This window comes from Hypomesus nipponensis, chromosome 25, assembly GCF_054491055.1.
Source record: "Hypomesus nipponensis isolate SF chromosome 25, ASM5449105v1, whole genome shotgun sequence".
In the NCBI taxonomy this organism is placed as follows: domain Eukaryota; kingdom Metazoa; phylum Chordata; class Actinopteri; order Osmeriformes; family Osmeridae; genus Hypomesus; species Hypomesus nipponensis.
In genome coordinates this window covers 12896152-12918532 of record NC_140385.1, presented here as the reverse complement: position 1 = coordinate 12918532, position 22381 = coordinate 12896152, and the positions used below count along the sequence as shown (strand labels likewise).

The following is a 22381-nucleotide window of genomic DNA, read 5'->3' as shown; positions in this document are numbered from 1 at the left end:
TATTGGATCTACCCAGAGCCACTCTGGATCTGCCATAAACAATCGCTGGCGTTCGCCTTAGTCAACTCCTTTACCACTAACGGAGCTAGCTGGAAAATCTAACTTTTCCCAAATCCCGTGGGTAGGAGAGGCACAACATCGTGGCCACCAACAAAACTCTGCAAAGATTTTTCTTGTTCCGCCTTTAACTTTTGGATATTTGGCAGCGCTGCCAAAACGACTGAATGGCTTCGCTCGCATCTTTCTCCGCCGACATTACTGAACTACAACTCAAACTAGTGCATAACATCAACGTCATCTTTCTCAGCCACTCCCTCTCTTCGATGATTGGACCTGTTAAAGTTGATTTGAAAAATCGGACTAATGTGCCGAAATCTCAGACCTAGTACAGAAGCAAAATGAAAATTGAGCAGAAGAAAGTAGGAGGGGAGAGCCAGGCTAGTATAGAGTACAGATTTCATTGAAATTCTTGCAATGTTGGATCTAAAATGGGCCATGGGTCTTGATTTATTGGTAGTTGAAGATCAAAAGCTGTTCGTCAAACAGAGCAATAACCCTGTTGTGCTACATCACATTTCTATCATTGGGTTTTTGTCTTTTGTTCACAAAAATGTGTGCCTATAGTTGTCTATAGTCTATAAAGACATATATGTGTACTGTACTGACTGCAATGTCTGGGTTGATCAAGTCTGTACCATTGCTGCTGTTCACCAATAATGTTAATGTCAATATAATAATGAATTAATCAATAATGACAGTTGCATAGACTCAGTATAGGAAACATAATTGTTTGTTCACCACTCAACTATGTAATGGGTTGAGCCTTTTGACTGCTAGGCCTAGCATAGAAGATGTGAATGGTTTGTTCACAAAGGATAATCATTCTAATTTCTATACTGAGTGTAGACAGTCACTTGAAAAATGAACGAATGACTCACACCTGAAGACCCAGTTGTGTGGTGTATGAATAATTTCAAGTTTCCTCTTCTGAGCCTACGCAACTGTTTAATTATTTGATTTAGATGTTCTTGCCCCTGCCCCTACTCTGATTGCATGGACATTGTTTATCTCAACAGACACATCTCACACTTCATGCACAGTGTGCCCTTCCCTTCCCCTCAGAGGCCCAGGATCCTGGTCCAAGTGAGAATGCTGCCCTTTTTTGTGTTTTTAAGAATTTGTGATGACACGTGTTTTGTTTTTAATGACGTTTGATTCTTTATGTCTCCTTTAGCTATCTGCACACGATACCTTGAATCTTTCTCAGCCTGTGTGTACACCATTACCTCTCAGGTAAGAATATAAGAATATTGTTTGCTACAGTACCACACTATCATTTAAAAGCAATCCTCACAAACAAAAGCACTGTGACAGCCATCTAAATTGTTGATAAAAAGATCAGCTGTAGCTCAGGAGATAAAGCGGGTCATCCACCAACTGTAGTGTTTGCGGTCTGATTGTGACGGTTGAAAGCCAATATATAAATATCGTCCATTTATAACAAGTCAGCATATGCAGTGCCTTAAATTGGAAAAAAAAGTATTGTAATCCTAAATTGATGAAGCATAATAATATGACCAAATAGAAAATAATAATTTTTCAATAGAATTACTATCTTCAAGTCTACCCTCCTAAAAAATATGAATTGAGAACGCAAGTCAATTAAAAATGAATAGGTTTCATTGCAAGCAGTGTCATCTATGATATTTTGTCCAGTTCACAGTCTCATAAACAGACAGGGATCCATAAGGTATGTTTGTCTAATTGATCTTGTAATGTAGGTCTTTGTGTCAGTGTCACATTAATAGTGTTCTAACATCTCTTATAGCAAAAATGTCCTATACATCCATCACGCAACATCTTGCATCATATTGAATGTTGCTGCAACGTCAGAATCCTCAAGTTGAATGAAGAACTTCTGTACGTAATCGAAGATTTAAGCACAGTTTGTCTATGGATAAATGTAAGGCTGTTTCCTAAAACGGTTCAGTACCCTTCTTTTCTTATTAGGTTTCTATCCAGCACATTTCCCAAAGATGAAAACATTTCTAAGAACGCCGAAGCCAAGTCATATTATTTTTTCCCTTAAATAACTCACGTTGTCAATATTGATGTTAAGAAACCCATGTTAAGAAACATGTCAAGAAAAAGAAAGGAAATCTCCCATTTCTTAAATCCTCTCTGGCTCCGCTTCAGCAAAAGATGGATGATGATGATGATACATGTATTATTCATGCCCAGTAACCTCTTAACCAATTAGATGTGCTTTTATCTTTCGTTGTCACGAGTATCTGGCAGTTATCAGATTATTTTTTTTTGTTTAATGGTCCGGCAGCAATGTCTTAATATAGTTTCTGACACTTTACACAGGATTGTCCAATTTCCTCCTTTTGATGCAACTGTTTCAACTATGTGAGGCTGCCAGAGGGCTGATCACCATTGCCTCCTGCACTAAGGGAAATTAGAAAAGAACCCTGTTTTATTCTACACTTCACTCTTAGTATTTTCAAGTGTATATGAGCATTAACACATGAGCAGAAATTGGTAACTCTCTAGTTATTATTATTATTCTACCATGGGAGTCTATTTCAGCCCATATAACTGTTGGTGGGAAAGTTTTGAAATTTGGCACAGTGATTTTCAGCTATTTCCGTTTTTATCAAAAAGCTTAGTCCACACATTTTGCCAGATCAACTCTCAAATGGGTTCAGATGACCTTCAGACCAAACTTAACTAAAGTTATTGGATGGATTTTTGATTTTCGAAATTGCTTGTCCAGGACAGCCAATCAAAATGGGCAACTAAGCCATCAAACAGGAAATTGGATCATATCTCAGCAACTCTTAAAGAAATCAACACCAAACTTGGTACGTCATCTCGGAACGCTCTTCTGGGGATGTCCTAAAACATTTGGTGTCATGTGACCACTAGGAGGGGTCGCAGGAAGTGTTCTGGCGAATAACTGTTGATTTGTTTGCCTTAAATAAGTGATTCCTTTGTCAAGTGATGTCTTGGGAGATGCCATACCTGACAAGTCAAAATGTAATAACCAAATTGATGCGGCCGCCATATTTGATTTTATTGAATAGTGTAAAAACTTTTCATAGGCTCACATTTTGTCCAATGTTACCCAAAATTGGCACAAATGATCTTCAGGCCAAGCCTTACAAAAGCTATGAAAACTGATTTTTGATTCTGTCCAGCGGAGACAATCGAAATCATCTGGTCAGCCCTCAAACAGGAAGTTGGGTCATATCTCACCAAATATTCTATGCATTCACACTGAACTTAGTATATTGACTCAGAACTCTGTTTTGAGGATGTCTAAAATGTGTTTTAGTCATTTGTCTGCTTGGCCCCCTTATTGCTGCTTGCACCAAGTTTCATCTCCCCCACTGGAGTACTTTAACGCCTGGGACACACTGGCTGCGATCTGCTGTGAAGCGCCGCCTTTTTTCTTTCGGCGCCCATGTTATCAAATGGGACCGACCACACTGACTGCGAAGCTCTTATCCAGAGTGACTTTCAGTAAGTACAGGGATATTCCCCCTGAGGCAAGTAGGGTGAAGTGCCTTGCCCAAGGACAGAATGTCATTTGACACGGCCGGGAATTGAACCAGCAACCTTGTGATTAAAAGCCTGATTCCCTAACCGCTCAGCCACCTGACCCCCTGTAATATTTACTCTTTGTGGACAAGGAATTCAAAGATGTGACACATTCAGAGATCTAAGTTAGGGTCCAAACCCATACTCAAACGCACTACGATGTTAAATCTGTCTAGATCCTACCTTGCCCCAAAACAAACCGCAAACATTATAAGGCAGGGAATAACTTCTTCCTCAATAACTTCCATTCCAGCTTCCATTCCAGCATTACCACACAGGAGTGGAAATGTATTGAAAATTTAAAGAATTTTTAGATAGTTGTTGGACTTGTAATTCTTTATTCTAAAAATAAACGAAAATATTTGGATTGGATTTGGTTATTTATAGATTATTATGCAACCTTGAGACCAAATTGGGCTGTATATGCTCCATAAACTAAAAGGATTTGACACCCCCAGTTTAAAGGGAGATTAAAATGTAACTGAATGTCCTTATTCATAAGTTCATTTATACTAAATAATTTTCAGACTAATATCCAAGCCTTTTTTTGTATCTGTACTGCTGTCTGAAAGTTGTTCTAAAATCATTTTAATTTGTCAACGTAATCTTTACGGCTGTCCTTGACTAAGATTTTCTTTGGTTGACCAAGTATCGACTGAATGCTTCTGAAAATCGTCTGATCTAAATTTGAAACGTTTTTTTCTTTTCTACAATGTCACAATGTTTTTCATCAAACCTTTTTGTGTGATGTTTTACCTCATTGTTTTAAGACAGAATCTGAAAGACATACATAGGCCTAGGAAAAAATGGTGATTGACAACGAGACAAACATAAATGTACAAACATTTTCCCGATCTGATTAAATGTAGAGCTAGCTGCTGGACATTCCAGATTCAAGCGCTATAAAATGAGCTATTACTAATGATAATCCTTGTGTCACCAGTCCTGTTGTTACCGAATGTTTGCATGCATTAGCAAAGTAGGCCAATTTACGGTTTTCAAGTGGTACATCATATTCAACGTCAAACTATGGAATATAAACCGTTGTTGGCAAAGTGCATTCAGCATGTTTTCACCCGGTACTTTGATAAGATTCCATACCACAGATTTCTTTGCCATTTTGCCTAAAGGATTAATAACACCAACCTTAGACAAAGTATGGTAGAGTTTAGGCTAACGGCTACAATTGTGCTCATGTTCCGTGAGCATAAAACAAAACAAAACGCTGATTAACGAAAGGGAAAACAATAACACCTATTTTTTTATTAAATATATTTTTTGAGTTGCTTTATTTGTCTTAAATAATCTACAATTTCTGGAGGACATTCATTTAATTCAGCAATGGTGACACAAGCGGGAATCAGATCTCACACTTCCATATGGCTGCTCGACTAAAAGAAAATCTTAGACAAGAGCATATCGACCAAACAAACTACTAGTCGACTGAGTGGGGACAGCTCTAGTAATCTTCACATTGTTCAGATAAACACCATTCTTCCAGTTTAATATTTATTGTTGTAATGTGGACACATGTATTCAAATGGAAATGAACATTGTTGTGTATTTGTGGTCAACAGTTTTAGGGTAAGTCATTACTGTGCCTCTAACTATTGGGTAATGGCATATTTATTTAAACAATTGTGTTCTATTCCTAAGTGGCGCAGATTACAGCACTCTGCTGATGAACCTGGGGTCTGAAAACTGTGCCACACTGCTGAATTTTGTATTGCTGGAGAGTAAAATCCTGCTGCACTCATTACGGCCTGCTGTGTTAACTGGAGTGGCTGAGGCTGTAGTGGCGGTGAGTAGTACAGTGAATTTAATGTAATGTAAAGTTTTCTTTTACTCTAGCAATCCACTTGCACTTTTATTGTCTATGGCTATGTTCTATGCCCTCTACTTGTTAGTAAATTAAGAACAATACAACAGTGAAGTAAGTTCTCAGTACTTTGGGTTGGGACTCACTGCTCTCACCCTGCAAAGATGTCTTGTCTAAAGACAGGTTTATTTAACTCTTGGTTCTACTATTACCTTTTAGCAGAACTTGAACAAAGTGCTTGGACCATTACTATGTTTGCTGTTTAGTTCCTCCAATACTTGGGTTTGACAGGATGTTGTTTTGATGGGAACCCTTGATTATTATGCATAACATACAACGTATCTCCCAACGTATTGTCAACTGTCTCTTTCAAACTAGAACTACAAACACATTTAACGTTTTAATGTCCCTATGATAATTCTGCTAGACTATTTATTACAGAACTACTGTAGACAATTGTTTTAATTCAGTTTAATTTAATTAAACTTTTACTTTGTCTTTCTGCAGATGATTTTCCCTTTCCAGTGGCAGTGCCCATACATCCCTCTGTGCCCCCTCTCCTTGGTGGGTGTCCTCAATGCCCCCTGTCCATTCATTGTGGGAGTGGATTCCCGCTATTTTGACCTCTATGACCCCCCCCCGGATGTGGTCTGTGTGGACTTAGACACCAACACTATTTACCTGTAAGCTATGACAATATTTAAATCTTGTTATTTAAATCTATTTAAATTTTAATCTTCCAACATTAGACGCTTGCAAGTCTTACACAAAGTAAGGAAATAATGTACTAAAAGGAAGTACTAATACTACATTATTTATTGTAAGATCAAACTTTCTTTAGTTGTTTTAAATTCTCTCAATGTCTCATATACACATTGTTTGGATAAACATTGCTGTTTTGACACATTATATTGATATGAAAAGAACAATTTATTCAAACAACCTTGAACTATATCTATGAGGTCTATGATGACACATAGTTGAGCATATGATGCCAAACTATACTTCCTAGTTACCTCATTAAATGTTGTATCAACTTTGTTAGTGAAAAGTGATAAGTGAAAAGTGAGTGAGTGTTGTAGGCAAATGTTGTAGGCAAACATTCCCAAATGGTTATTCGAACCATCAGTAATATAGTGTTGTAATCAACATTCGGCATAATTTTGCCGGAATCCATCCCCAACATTTTGTAACAAAAGTCACATGTAGATTTAGTTGGGCAAATTAATGGTGTGCCACGTGTAAATCTTGAATTGCAGGTTGGACACTTTACTTGGTAAGGTCAAACGAGGCAAAACTTTTGACTATTCAGGGGACAGTTTGGTGAAAAACAGTCCTGCTGCAACTCTGCTCAGATCTCATTGATTTAACTATATAACTGCAATGTCTCCATAAATAATGCAGGAGGTAAAAGAAAGTGTTTAAAATATCAGATTCAGGATCTCAGTAAACGTTCATTCTTTCCAGCTGACTGCATACTATTTGATTGTCCCTTTTTTCCGCAGTTGTTTGAAAAACTAAAATATAGTTATGTTTACCAGATTTTGATGTTAATTTGACCATGCTAATTAAACCTAAAACTAAAACTTTAAAAGGTTAATATATAACTTTATTTTGCAGACTCAAGGTCCAGATGGAAAAGTACACATAACATATTACAAGAGGGGTACACACAAACATAAACACATACAGACATACTGACTTCCACATATTTCATAAAGGGAACGTACAATACATACATATATACATACATACGTACATACATATAGCTCATACATATGCACAATAATTAAAACAAGTATAGATATGTGTTCCAGTGTTTCCAGAGTTGGGAGGTATATCTGCTATCACTAAGTGCAGGGTTGGTTGAGGCGGTTAACATTGTATTCTTTGACTCTGTTAATCGGCACATACATCTGTACCTAAAATTCCTCAGCACAGCACGGAAGGTGGGAACATTGTTTGTCACAAACAATTGGCTAGCACTGGTCCATCTTGGACACTTCAACAGGATTCTAAGTGCATCATTGTATGCCACTTTTATCTTGTGTATCTTTGCTTTACTGTAGCTGCACCATAGGTCAGCTGTATGCAGTGGAGTACAGTATGCTCTAAAAAGATATGTTTTAACTTTTTCATTACACATATGAAATTTGCATGCCAGTATATTTGCTTGTATATATAATTTACAGCGTTGGAGCTGTATGTCATCACTGTCACAAAAATCATCCATGATGAGGTATTTTTCTTTAGCATCTACATTCAGCTCTTGCCCTGACAAGTAAAACGAGTGAAAGCATAGCTTCCTGTCCTCTTTAGTTCTGGCAATCATTACAACACTCTTTTTTTATATTGAATTTGATGTGAATTTGTTGTTGAAAAAATCTCTCCAAAATGTTATATATTTTCATCCCAAAGATCCCATCAATGCTGGATGGCAAAGGCATCTTGCTGTTATTGATAACCTTCACTTCCTTCCAGAATTCATACAAATCGCTTCCTTCCAGAATTCATACAAATAATTCTGCTGAAACTTTCTGGATATAGAATTTGCCCTCATCATCTGCTCATTACTTTTGATAAAGCGTACAGCATATTTAAACCAGGCATTTGCCCTTTTCATATGTTGAAACTCTGGGCCATACCTAGCTTTTTCCAGATGATACCCAGCTCCAAAAAGCTTCCTTACGGTGCGTTCACACTGAAGCGGGGCAGGCAGAGCGGGGCGTCGGCTTCCAATTCATTTTCAATGAAACCAGGCGTTGACGCTCGCGTGGGGAATTGTGGGAAGGCGAGCGGGGCGTCGACCTTCGCGTAGGGTATTGTGGGAAGGCGAGCGGGGCGTCGACATTTTGATTTTCTCAACTTTATGTAAATGAGGAGCGTGAAAACGCTGGCGTTGGCCAATCGGGTTGGTTTCTCGTTTCTTGTAACGTAGCAACTGTTGGTCATGGTAAACATTTCTAGGTTTAACAATTTCAAGATGGAAGAGCAACTCTTCGTATGTGTCTTCATACCAAGTATTGTATGGTACGTCTATGTTCGATTACAGAGACGTAAACAAAACAAAATGATGCCTGGCACAGGGTTGCTGAGGTTGTCGGCGTCCCTGGTGTGTATTTTGTACTTTAATTCAGTTTTGTCACATTACGTAACTTTCTTCTGTGCTAGCTGTATAGTTTAGCTAGCTCACCCGGCACACGATTGACAGTCAACGTTGAAATGCTGGCTGGCAGCGACTCGCTATCCATACAGTGAATGTGTAGTGGCAAGTCATAATCTAGCAATTGATTTGCATAGATTTCGAGTAATATAATAAAAGGTTACACACGTCAACGTTTATGTCTGATGCATCTTTTTTGTAGATAAGATCATGTCAGATCTAGAAAGTGTATCGGATTTTTGCTTAATGTGTGTAAAAGTTGTATTTTGTCTGCACATTTGCCATGACATTATACAAACTACAACAGTGATTTAAGAGAACTACAGCTCTGAATTAATCTGTCTGACACGCCCCCGAGCGTGGTGCTCTGTGGGAAGGCCAGCGGTGCAGAGCGGTAAAAAACGCTGCAGTGTGAATGCACCGTTAAGGCCAAAATATGCTTTTACGTCTCCGTTTACGGATGGGCGGGCGCACGGATACACACGGATACGGACGGATAGAGTGCGTTCATGGTTCTCCGTAGGTTGTGGGTGCTGAAAACAATTCACCGCCAGAAGAGTAGGTGGCGCAACGATTTTTGTAAGACATCGTCGAGTGTTTATGTACATAGATTACCAAGAAGACGGAGGAAATTTACAAATTAGCTGTGTAATCAATAAAATATGCACATTTTCAGCAACTACACTGCCCATTTCTCGTCACATTTTAATTCAGATGCTGATTTACATGTACTGTTTAGCTGAAATATGAATTGTAAAAACGTACAGCAATGGCGGTCGAAGGATTCTGTTTGTCCTGTTTATCACGGCAACCCCGCCCCTGCCCCTGACGCAAGCAGTTCTTAATACTGACCAATTAAAGCCAAGGGGGTCTCTGTAGCTTTCCGAAATTACGACGAATAGTTAGAAAGGGAAAATTCAGTAGGTGCACGTCAAGCTCCGAGGCTCTCCGCGGGCTGACGGAGACCTCGTAGAGGGCATTCCACGGAGACGAGTGGTTCCCATGTCTCCGTTTTTTGAAAAACGCAGAAGCATATATCGCCTTTAGCCTCCACATGAAGTTCAGACATTTTTGTTCCATCCTGGTCCAACCTTGCGCTTTCTTTTCTCTTGGATGAATAATTAAACTTGGAGTCATTAATTAAACAGTTCACAATTTTTATCACTATGACGTTTATGCGTCTTACAATTGAAGTTGCCACACAAAATACCTTCAAGTTATATATCAATATTACTCAGACTATTATCACTCAGTGCGTTGTACTTCCATAGATGATATTCTGTGAGTTTTGCCCAGTCCACTCTTCTTTTTGGCTCATTATTATCATCATTATCATAGCTAGTCAGCTCAGGTAGACTGTCAAGATTTATTATCATAGAGACAGGTATGTGATCTGCTGTGGCTAGACCATACAGAATCTCCACTTTCAAGCAATCATGAACATCAGCTGTACATATACAGTGGTCTAGCCAAGATGTTGTATGCCATGCTTCACTGATATATGTAAAACTGTCTAATGGTAATAGCATTTTATTTAAGAGAATTAACTTACTGTTTATACAGAATTGGTTAAGGTGTTTGGCAAATAGAGAGTTATCATCTGACTTAACAGAATTCATATCATCCATCACAAAAATGCAAGTCGTTTTACTATCTTTAATGAATGAGCTGATAAATGCAAGCCTATTAAGGTATTAATTTAAATTTTGGTAGCATTCATATTGCGTGTAAACAATTAAAATAATAAAGACATTTTTATCATGTACAACTTTAATTGCCATGGCCCAGTCCACCTCTAACCGAATCACATCGATCAGTGGGTCAAGTTTCCAATGCCATAGTATTGCCACCCTTCCAGGTATTCTGCCACGCACTATTCCCATACTTAGATCTGTTGTCAACTCTCCTGCGCCATGGAAGTTATCATGCACAGAGTTAAGTTTATCTAGATCTTGTTCGGGTAGCAGCGTCTCTTGTATACATAAGATATCAGCTCTGTCTAAGAGTTTGTCAATAACAATATATACGGTCCCGTATACGCGTATACGCGACCGGTTCTGGTGGGCCGGTCTGGATCAAAGTCCAGGGCCTATTTTACTCCCAGTCCGTCCCTGCCGTTCTATCAAGCAGACCTGCCAACCTGCACGCAATTTGTGTAGCGGATACGCATTTGGACTTCAAAGTACGCTGGTACTTGTATTGGCTGTCAATCATGATGGAAAGGCAGACAAGTTAAGTTACAGCATGTCCACCATCTCTTGTGGGGGTTATGCATTAAGCCATTTGTGGTGCCCTTACCACATTGTGCCTCATATACTGTAAATATTAGAGACAGTGACAGGCTGGCATGAAATGGCTTGCACAATACTTAGTAAGGAGGCAATAATACATTTTTGACTCATGGCTTAAGTTACGTTTCTCCAGCTCTCCCCAGGTTGGCAAAAAAGTATCTCAAAATGCATCAGATTGATGCTTTAAAATATGGAATATTTAAATGTTTCTTATTGGGGAGCATGCACCCGGACCTCCTTAGAGGGGTAATATCCTTCTCACCTTTTTCACCCCTGACCCGTTTTTATGCCTGCACTTCCTTTCTCCTTCCTTGGAGCATTTGGTTTGGCCTTGGGCTGAGCAGTATCTCCAGTTAAATGTGGCCCCGCTTCACTACCCTGCTCCATGTTGTGGTAGCTGTCTCTCCACTTCTGTCTCTCGAGACTTGCTCCGTTGCTCTGGTACCCACAACCGTGCATCCAGGTACAAGCCTGGCACTGTCCATACCCCAGCTCAGGGCCTCATCGGTGACCCGAGTAGCAGGCTTACTTCCTCCAGGCTCCTCAATTGCACACAGGCGTTGGTCTAGACTGGCTGTAACTGAACAGAGATCCTTGCAGATATCAGTTTGCACAGACATGTTTCATGGTTGATACATCCATGCTTAGACGTTTGATTTTCCCTAGCAGGCAAGAAACATCAATGCTGTTGAATGTCACAGGTGGAAGATCATCCAAATGATGAGACACAAACTGAAGGATTTTGTCACCATTTCAGACAGCTCTTAACGTTGTTCGCGTCTTTTTGAAATACAGCGTTGATTGGTATTCGGGCAGAGCTCAAACAAAACTTTCTTGGAGCTCTCAATCCACTCTGACCCAAAGTGGTTGACAGTCAACATAACAACATCATCCTGACTTAGAGTTCTCATTTTAACCACAAGAAAGTTCAATAGTTAATCTTCCACCACTATTTGACTGTCTACTGTGGTGTAAATCTCTGGTTTTATTCTAGATTTACTCAAAGCAACCGCGTGTTTAGCCGCTGCCTCTGCCATCTCTGTTAAGGCGGAGGCCCAGGTTCCATTATATGACATAGCAACCATGAGAGTAAAAAGTTGACATTGCTTTCTTGTAAGTTTGAGTGTTGGCCTTGTTAGCTAGATGCATTTTTTTTTGGTAAATTATTTTCTTGAATTTATAAACGTGAGCTGGGAGAATGGAGGTGACAGGTGCATTGCTTTGGAGATTGTATCCACCATTCAAAGGGAGCCCTGTTGAATTTACTTAGAAATGTATTTAATACATTATAATTAACAATTAATATCCTTGAACTGATTTTACTTGATAGTTGCCAAATAAATGGAAAGAAATGTATGTCACCGATATTTTCCTCATATCATACAGTCCACTGTGTTTTGTAACAAATACAGTCATGGCTGAAATTGTTGGCACCCCAGAAATGTTTCCGGAAAATCAAGTATTTCTCACAGAAAAGTATTGCAGTAACACGTTTTGCTATACACATGTTTATTCCCTTTGTGTGTATTGGAACAACAACAAAAAAAAGGGAGGAAAAAAAGCAAATTGGACATAATGTCACACAAAACTCCCAAAATGGGCTGGTCAAAATTCTTGGCACCCTTAACTTAATATTTAGTTGCACACCCTTTGGAAAAAATAACTGAAATCAGTCGCTTCCTATAACCATCAATAAGCTTCTTACACCTCTCATCCGGAATTTTGGACCACTCTTCCTTTGCAAACTGCTCCAGGTCTCTCTTATTGGAAGGGTGCCTTTTCCCAACAGCAATTTTAAGATCTCTCCACAGGTGTTCAATGGGATTTAGATCTGGACCCATTGCTGGCCACTTTAGAACTCTCCAGCGCTTTGTTGCTATCCATTTTTGGGTGCTTTTTGATGTATGTTTGGGGTCATTGTCCTGCTGGAAGACCCAAGATCTCAGACGCAAACCCAGCTTTCTGACACTGGGTTGTACAATGCGACCCAAAATCCTTTGGTAATCCTCAGATTTCATGATGCCTTGCACACATTCAAGGCACCCAGTGCCAGAGGCAGCAAAACAACCCCAAAACATAATTGAACCTCCACCATATTTCACTGTAGGTACTGTGTTCTTTTCTTTGTAGGCCTCATTCTTTTTTCGGTAAACAGTAGAATGATGTGCTTTACCAAAAAGCTCTATCTTGGTCTCATCTGTCCACAAGACGTTTTCCCAGAAGGATTTTGGCTTACTCAAGTACATTTTGGCAAACTGTAGTCTTGCTTTTTTATGTCTCTGTGTCAGCAGTGGGGTCCTCCTGGGTCTCCTGCCATAGCGTTTCATTTCATTTAAATGTCGACGGATAGTTCGCGCTGACACTGATGCTCCCTGAGCCTGCAGGACAGCTTGAATTTCTTTGGAACTTGTTTGGGGCTGCTTATCCACCATCCGGACTATCCTGCGTTGCAACCTTTCATCAATTTTTCTCTTCCGTCCACGCCCAGGGAGATTAGCTACAGTGCCGTGGATTGCAAACTTCTTGATAATGTAGTGCACTGTGGACAAAGGCACATCTAGATCTCTGGAGATGGACTTGTAACCTTGAGATTGTTGATATTTTTCCACAATTTTGGTTCTCAAGTCCTCAGACAGTTCTCTTCTACTCTTTCTGTTGTCCATGCTTAGTGTGGCACACACAATCAAAGCTAAGTGAACTTCTCTCCTTTTTATCTGCTCCCAGGTGTGATTTTTATATTGCCCACACCTGTTACTTGCCCCAGGTGAGTTTGAAGGAGCATCACATGCTTGAAACAATCTTATTTATTCACAATTTTGAAAGGGTGCCAAGAATTTTGACCAGCCAATTTTTGGAGTTTTGTGTGACATTATGTCCAATTTGCTTTTTTTCTCCCTTTTTTTGTTTTGTTCCAATACACACAAAGGGAATAAACGTGGATAGCAAAACATGTGTTACTGCAATACTTTTCTGTGAGAAATACTTGATTTTCTGGAAACATTTCTGGGGTGCCAACAATTTCGGCCATGACTGTAGATATGGTCTAAAGTTCCTGAGAAACAGAATACCCCTGGACAACAATACACTGAAATATAATTGACTAATAACAAAACATTTTTTGTTATTTTTTTTATTTGACCTTTATTTATCCAGGTAGAAACAATTGAGAACCAATTCTCATTTACAATGATGACCTGTCCATGAGGAGGCAGCACAGTCTGCACAAGTGAAACAACAAACACAGATCCAAAACAGTATGACAAACACATGAGTAGAAGGCACAAACACACATGAATAAACACTATATACCTAAACAAATAATAAAATACATAATACAAAATATAGCTGCAAGCAGCAATGCAGGTTACTCCGCAAAATGGCAAAATATTAAAACAATTTACAATGTGGAAAGAAAACAACTTCATGTTTGGCCAACAACAATAGGCTGAATGGGGATTTGAACTCATGAGCAAAATGTTACAAGTTAGTCTCTCTATCCTCTCTGCTACACACCAACTGTTGAGATGTTATGAATAGAAAGAGCAGAGTATTACCTATGGTCAGCTTTGACAAAGGTTAAGAAACATTACAATTACATTACAATACATTTCAATGTCAAATTGCATGAAATTGCACATGGTACTACTTCAGAATGTCATCTCAAAGCCAATAAGGTTTGAAAAACCATCAGTCAAAATAATATTGTATTTATTGACACAACGATATTGAGGCAATGAGGACATTTACATAAATACAACCCTTTCTGCCGTTTTGTATTGCATTTCATATTCCATTTCACCCTATACAAAGACACATCTGCCCACACACAACTTCCATCGATGCTGTTTCCCTCTCTCTCAGCACAGGTGATCCCAAAGGAGAAATGCTGCGGCGGCCACATGAGGTTTAGGGGTAGTCCCAAAACATGCCTTCCACAATTGACACATTTTTCCCAAGATGGCTGAAAACAGCAGATATTGTAACTGTTCTTGAGTTTACCTCGTTTCAGAATCTCAGTCAATGCACAATTAACAATAGTCATGTCGGCAACCGGGCTACGGCAGAGCTCATGCTCAGCTCCTTGTGAGAATAGCCTATGGCAGTACAGCAGCCGACTCTCTGGTCCTATTAAAATACACAACATGCACAATCAGTGTGACCAACAAGATTATATTAACTGATAAACAATAATATTACAAACATCTAACTGAACAAACACAACAACTGAAAACCCTCACGCCTGTTGTAACCGCACTTATTTTCCACAAGTCTTTGCCTATTTTACATACCGCACTGCATTCTGGGTACCCAAGGGGCGCTGACGCTGATTATTTAGCTGTGCTTCAACTGTGATTTGAGTATTAGCTTTGGTCAGCTTTGGGACAAAGGTTAAGAAACGGTTGACATTTCAAGGTGAAATTGAACATGGTATATCAGAATGATGTCATCCTGTTTAACTAAACAGATAATCAAATTTGTGACTGGCCAAAAGACTGCAGCTGGATTTGAACCTGTGTCCTTGCTCCTTGCAGTACACTGTCTTAGCCTACTGAGCTATTCTCAGTGTTGAGAACCATTGTTGTCAGTTACTGTATAGAAAAGTAAACTATTTGTTCTGTGGCAAGCATTACAAGATTTGGCTGAAGTTTAAACAGCTGTAATTCTGTGATCTTCTGAGATATCAAGGCAGGGGCAGGCAGGCAGGGCAGGCCAGCTGGATGAAGCTGTCTTGGGGGCAGGGCTGAAGAGAAGCTGTCCAGGTAGAGAGGGGTAGTCCAGCAAGGGGTCTGTGTTGCCCTCAGCATTCTCTATTGCATCCTCTCTTGTTGCTCTCATTATGCTCTGTTGCACTCTGTTGAGCAGGCCTCTGCATGACCTGTAAAAGTGAAAAAAGGGTCCATGTCAGTGGTGAAAAATAAAGCTTTTCCCATCAACACTTGACACAGACTTCAGTTTTGACTGTGAAATGCAGTGGCATTACTTGAACTTGAATCCAAATGTGTTGACCTGATGGAGACCCGGCCATGCTAAGTCACTCAAAACATTTGGCTCGATTCCAGGCTCTGGCAGGAGTATTTCGTCTAAACTGGTCAATATACACATCTGACCAAAAACCAGCTCGACCTTTGCCTGTAAACAGTGATTCTGACTGTCAGAGACCTTTAAATATGCTGACGAGTGAAACTAGCCTGGCTAACATAGGTCGCTTTCTCAGGAAAATGACAAATGAAATAGGCTTGTTTTGAAAGATCCTATATGCTGGCTATCTTCAGTAGACTCTTGTCTACAAAACCAAGCAGCCCTCCCTGACGTTTTAGGACTAGAATGTAGTGAATTTTGATATTGTTTACACACTGCCAGTGAGTGAGTGAGCCGATTCTGTCACTGATGCTAAGTCAAAACAATGTACCCCCGGGACGCAGCTCACTCCACTTGCAAGTTTTCCACAAATCACAAAAATAATCGGAGCATAGGCTTATTACAAAGACTTTCACGAGCCAAATCAAAATTTTGAGCCAACAGGTCTGTGGGGAATCGCTTGTTCTCCTAAAAACTGCCCTCCTCTACCTTTTTATATATTCGCCGAGATGCTACATGATTCACTAATTACACAGAGGGAAAAAGCTTGATACTTTTCGAGTTTGGTTTTCCGTCACTTCAAACTCACGATCTAAAGGTCTCAAAGTGCTCAAACCTTCACCATAATTCAAGAGTACTGTACTTTCACAAACCCAATCATTGATTCTAGCTTAAAATATGTAAAAATACGACTTACCTACTAACCGGCTATCAGGCGATGTTGAAAGCAATGGCAACCGAAAAAATAATTTGTAACGGCGAGCTGCGATTGGAAGCTAAATGAAACAGGAGCTAAAGACCAAGGGTGGGGGCTTGGTCAGCACACCCTTTCCAGAAAGGATGTGTGTGTGCGCGTCTCGACAATCTTGCGCATGTGTCAAGTAGGTTGACCACCTGTCCCTCTTTGCGCTGTATTGCACAGCATTTTAAATATGCAATATGCGCGACAAGGGGTGAAAATGCTGTGCGACACAACAAAGCGGGACAGGTGGTCACCCTAGTGTCAAGGGGCAGGATGAGTCTGTGAGAATTCGGAGCGTGCGCACTGTGGAGCAATTCACTTGAATTAAATCATATATTGACATACCAAGGTGAAATTGTTTATGGTACTTCAGTGTGATGTCGTCTTGAACCAAATTAGGTTTGAAAAGCAATCAGTCAAAATTATATTTGATTTATTAACACAAAGATATTGAGTATAGTATTTTGTATAGTATTTCTTATTCAATTTGACCCTTTATAAAAACATGTATCCTACACATCTGGAACAAATTTCAAGTCGATTGGATCTATGGCTCATGAGGAGAAGAGTTTTAAAGGTTGTAGCAAATTTGGACGGTACAAGAAAATTCAGAAGTCTGACCTCATGGGTCCTTGAGGCTTTTTTGTTCCCCATGAGAAATAAGGGATGTCTTCCAATTTTCAGGCATTTTGGAGTAATGGGGAAATCACGTAGACGAGCGGAGGAACCCTAATAATCCTACTGGAGGAACCCTAATAATAATAAGAAGAATACTAACAAAAACAATAGGTTTCTTCCTACCGGAGGAACCCTGATAAATAAATAAAAAGAAAAGGCAGATTATTGGATTTTCTTTATAAAAATGAGAGCGAGAGAGACCGAGAGCAAGAGAGAGCAAGGCAAAAGAAAGCGAGAGCGAGCAAGAGAAGCAAGGGCCGGTCAGCAGGTACAACAGTCAACTATGATTAGTTTCATCTTTAGTTTGAACATGTGAGAGAGATAAGAGCTGTAAGTTGTAAGCTGTATTTAGGTCATGCTTTTGTATATCCATTTGAAATGCTCTGCTTGGGCATAATACCATTTCATGGATGTAGCACAGGTTAAAAAAAAATGTTTTAAGCAAAAATCAAATCAAATGTATTTGTATAGCCCTTTTTACACGCAAGCATGTCACAGAGGGCTTCACATATGCCCATAGAACTGCCCCTCAACCAATTTAAACCCTCAAGGAAGACGAGGAAAAACTCCCAGAAAAACTCTGAGAGAGGGATCCCCTCCTCCAGAGACGGTTTGTGGGAGAGAGGAGCAGAACACTAAACATAGTCATACAGTGTCAATGGGTTTTGAAACACCAAAATCCATTGTTGAACTTTATAGGTGTAGGACAGGACCGGGAGACTCGCTGTTGTCCGTCATGGAGACTGGTTTCCGGTTGACAACCAGGTCCAGCGTTGGTAGACCGACGACCAGGCAGGTGCTGACAGCTCAAACCCCCCACACCACAGGGGATTTGTGTGTGTGTGTGTGTGTGGGGGGGGGGGGGACAGAGAGGGGAGAGCAGGGATTAGAGAATGCCAGGAGCAGCTAACAGTTACAGTCATAATAGAATGAGATCCTCACCGTTTAAGTGTGGACTAGTGCAGCAATTTAACAGAGCAAAAAGGGGAATTTGATGCAGCCCCACACACCAAGACAGCGACAGCCTCCCTTGGTTGGAACATGAAATCTGTTCCAGGGGAAAGAACTCTAAAATAAGTTATACTTACACGAATAAGGAAGAAAACAACCCGTCCCCCGTTGTCTCTAACTAGTAACAGAAACTATCTAGATCAAGTTCATTATCATCAAGTTTATTATCATTTACTCATAAACAGCATTTATCAGTAATGAAATTCTTTGTGCTCAATGTCCGTTCAATTTAAAGAATAAATAAATTAAATACTGGATAATGGAGAAAAAGGGTAGGAAAAAGAGAAAATAATTGTAGTGCAAAAAGATTTTTCAAGGACAGTTCAGCATCCTGATGGCATGTGGGTAAAAACTATCCCTGTATCTGCTGGTAAGGGATCTTATACTCTTGTATCGCCTTCCAGAAGGCAGGAGGGAGAAAAGACTGTGGCAGGGATGACTAGGGTCAGAAATGATCCGCTTGGCCTTCCTCCTGCAGCGCTGGCTGTAAAGGTCCTGAATGGATGGCAATGCAGTCCTTGTAATACGCTGTGCAGATTTGACCATTCTTTGTAGTGTCTTCCTGTCCTGGGCAGTGCTGTTGCCAAACCATGTTGTAATTCCACCAGTCAGTATGCTCTCAATGGTGCAGCGGTAACAATTGGTCAGTACAGTGCAGTCCATGCCAAATTTCCGCAGTCGCAGAAAAAAGAGCCTCTGTTTCGCTGTCCTTGTAACCACACCAATATGGTGTGTCCAGCTCAGATCCTCGCTGATATTGATACCAAGAAATCTGAAACTTTTGACTCTCTCCACAGCCGTGCCCCCGATGTGAATGGGTGCATGTTCTCCCTGCAGCCGCCTGTAGTCCACTATCAACTCCTTGGTTTTTGCTACAATAAGCAGCAGGCTGTTATCTTGACACCAATATGTCATTGTTGCCACCTCTGCTCTGTAGGCAGACTCATCACCATTCTTGATGCAGCCGATAATGGTGGTGTCATCAGCAAACTTAATGATGGTGTTGGAGCTGTTAGTGGTTGCACAATCATAGGTGAACAGGGAGTACAACAGTGGGCTTAACACACAACTCTGTGGGGCACCAGTGCTGAGTGTTAGACTGGTTGAGGTGATGTTACCTAGCCGTACTGCCTGTGGCCTGTCTGTCAGGAAGTTCAATATCCAGCTGCACATGGAGGGACTGATGTTCAGGTCCTGTAGTTTCATGATGAGCCTGGATGGTACTATGGTGTTGAAGGCGGAGCTGAAGTCGATGAAGAGCATCCGCACGTACGTGTTGTTCTGATCCAGGTGAGAGAGAGCAGTGTTCAAGGCCAAAGCTACAGCATCCTCTGTAGACCTGTTCGGCCTATATGCAAACTGGAGTGGGTCTAATGCAGGTTACAGGCAGGATGTAATGTGGTCTTTGACTAACCTCTCAAAGCATTTCATCACAACAGAGGTGAGTGCGACAGGGCGGTAATCATTGAGACAGCTCACTGAAGGTTTCTTAGGGACTGGGATGATGGTGGCCCTCTTGAAGCTATTGGGGACGACAGACTTGGACAGGGAGAGGTTAAAGATGTCACTGAACACCTCTGCCAGTTCAGGAGCACAGGCCTTGAGAACACGGCCAGGGATGTTGTCAGGTCCTGGAGCTTTATGCACATTCACTCTCCTGAATGACTTGCACACATCAGTCACAGATACCTGGAGAGGGCAGCTGTCTTGCTCCAGCAGTACCTCTGACCTGGTGAGGGACTCAAATCGAGCATAAAAGGTGTTCAGCTCTTCTGCAAGAGAAACAGAGACCTCTGCTTGATGGCTCTTTCCTTTATAATCAGTGATAGTCTTCAACCCACTCCACATGTCTCTGGTGTTGGATCCTGTGTAATAAGACTCCACTTTCTCTCTGTACTGTCTCTTTGCCAGCTTGATGGTTTTTCTGAGTTTATATCTGGCTATTTTGTACTCACATGGGTCTCCAGAATGATAGGCTGCTGTACGGGCTTTGAGTGCTGAAGACACTTCTCCATTCATCCATGGCTTCTGGTTTGGAAAAGTTCTGACGTTCATTCGCTGTACAACGTCATCAATGCACTTACATATATATCCTAATACAAATTCAGTGTATTTATGGATGTTAACAGCGGCATCACGAAAATTTCCCCAGTCTGTTGTTTGAAAACAGTCACATAGTGCCTCATCTGACTGCTCTGTCCAGCGCAAGTAAATGGGCCTAATAACAACCCATTAATTTGAATCAGGTGTGTTGGAGCAGGGAAATGTCTAAAACATGCCGGGCAGGGGGTCCCGAGGACCAGGATTGAGAACCACTGCCTTATTGCATAGATTTTTTGGTCAAAGAAATCTAAGAAATCATTGGGAGAGAGATCTGAACTAACACAGAGTGTACTTTTCTTAGTGAGTTTTGCAACAGTATCAAATAGGAACTTAGTGTTGTGTTTGTTCTTACAAATCAATTTAGAGAAATATTCTGATCAGGACCTGATGAGGACTTGCTTGTACTCCTTTTGGCTGTCCTTCCATGCCAGGTGGAAAACCTCCAATTTAGTGGTACGCCACTTATGTTCTAGTTTTCTAGAAATAATTATTTTTAAATACAAAAAAAATATATATATATATATATTCTGCAGCACAAATACAGGATACAAACAATATAAATATATATATATAAGACAACATTCATGTAAAAACTTCTGGGTGCCTAAGACTTCCGCACAGTACTGTATGTTTTGCCATGGTCAAAATAGTTTCCTATAATCATGACCTGCTCCATTCAGACAATAGTCTCTACTTTCATGAAGGTTTTCAGAACAAACAGTAGTATAGTAGATGTGTGAATAAAGTTTCAGTGTTGTGACTGCTACAAAGACTTTTACCAGTATCTACAGTCATGTAATTCATCATTCAAGTATAGTCACTTATATCCCTGTGATAAGTATATTTGTGTACAATGAAAACAAGTAGTAATGAAAATGATTTTGTGTGTGTTTTGTTAACTTTTAACAAACTGGACTGACTATTTCATTTTGGTTCTAGAGATTATGAACGTTCTGCCTGTTTATTGTTTTGTGCTTTTCAGATCTGATGAGAAGAGACACAGCAATTGGAAGAACCTCCCAAAGAAGCCATGCAGGAGCCTTATAAACCATCTGACCAACTTGCAGCACCAACTGGGCACTGGTACAAACTACTTCAATGATCACTGATTCATGTCTGATACTCATCAAAGACTGATTGTAAACTAAAATTGGAAATTTGAGAGTTTACAATACACCGGGTACTGTAATAACCATAATGCAAAGTTAATAAATGAGAGAGTGAGCCAAAATTATAGTATCCATAAATTACGAATAAATACTGTAGAATGCTGCATTGAGCCTCTGCTGCGGTCTTTAATTGCAGATACATACTGGGTGTCGTGGTAGGGCTGCTATATCTCCTCTAAGCCATCCAATTTGTCCAAATTCCTACAAAAAATATACTATTACTAGAAGGCAAAAAACAAATCACACTGAACTGATTAATTTGGCCTATTGGGTTATTTGGCTTTTCCCATATACTATATCACATATTGTCTGTTGAGAATGGCACTTTTCTATTATAATGGAGAGAAAAAATACACAAGCTGTGACACATTTGTTTAACATGTCACACATGTTAACACAAGTGTACTTTTATTTATTTTTATTTAAAAGGGCTATTTAAATCATCTATTGAAATTTATTCAAACCCACCTTACAGACTTTTACCTATTTGTGGTTTCAGTGAGGCATACAGTGCAGGAGGGTTCTGCAGTGGAGATGACGCCTATCGAGGCAGACTTCACCTGGCACAAGAAGATGACTGCATTGGAGATGGAAATCCAGGAAGCTTTCCTGCGCTTCATGGCATCCATCCTTAAAGGCTACCGTTCATACTTAAAACCCATCACCCAGGCACCCTCTGAAAAGGCCACTGCAGCAGACTCTCTCTATGATCTACAAGGT

The 22381-nt window shown here is 40.2% G+C and overlaps 1 protein-coding gene across 7 annotated transcripts in view; it reads left to right on the top strand.

Annotated features, from left to right (window-relative positions):
• dennd4c (DENN/MADD domain containing 4C) overlaps nucleotides 1-22381 on the top strand; it is a 193019-nt gene that overhangs the window by 60840 nt on the left and 109798 nt on the right. For all 7 annotated transcript variants that reach the window (XR_014746727.1, XM_084691295.1, XM_084691293.1 and 4 more), the window contains exons 7-12: nucleotides 1077-1143; nucleotides 1235-1293; nucleotides 5263-5407; nucleotides 5933-6108; nucleotides 21475-21575; nucleotides 22161-22379. Coding sequence is in view for 6 of the 7 variants with exons in the window: in XM_084691295.1 (XP_084547421.1) it covers nucleotides 1077-1143; nucleotides 1235-1293; nucleotides 5263-5407; nucleotides 5933-6108; nucleotides 21475-21575; nucleotides 22161-22379 (767 nt within the window). In the remaining variant the exon portion in view is untranslated. The remainder of the gene's footprint in view (nucleotides 1-1076; nucleotides 1144-1234; nucleotides 1294-5262; nucleotides 5408-5932; nucleotides 6109-21474; nucleotides 21576-22160; nucleotides 22380-22381) is intronic.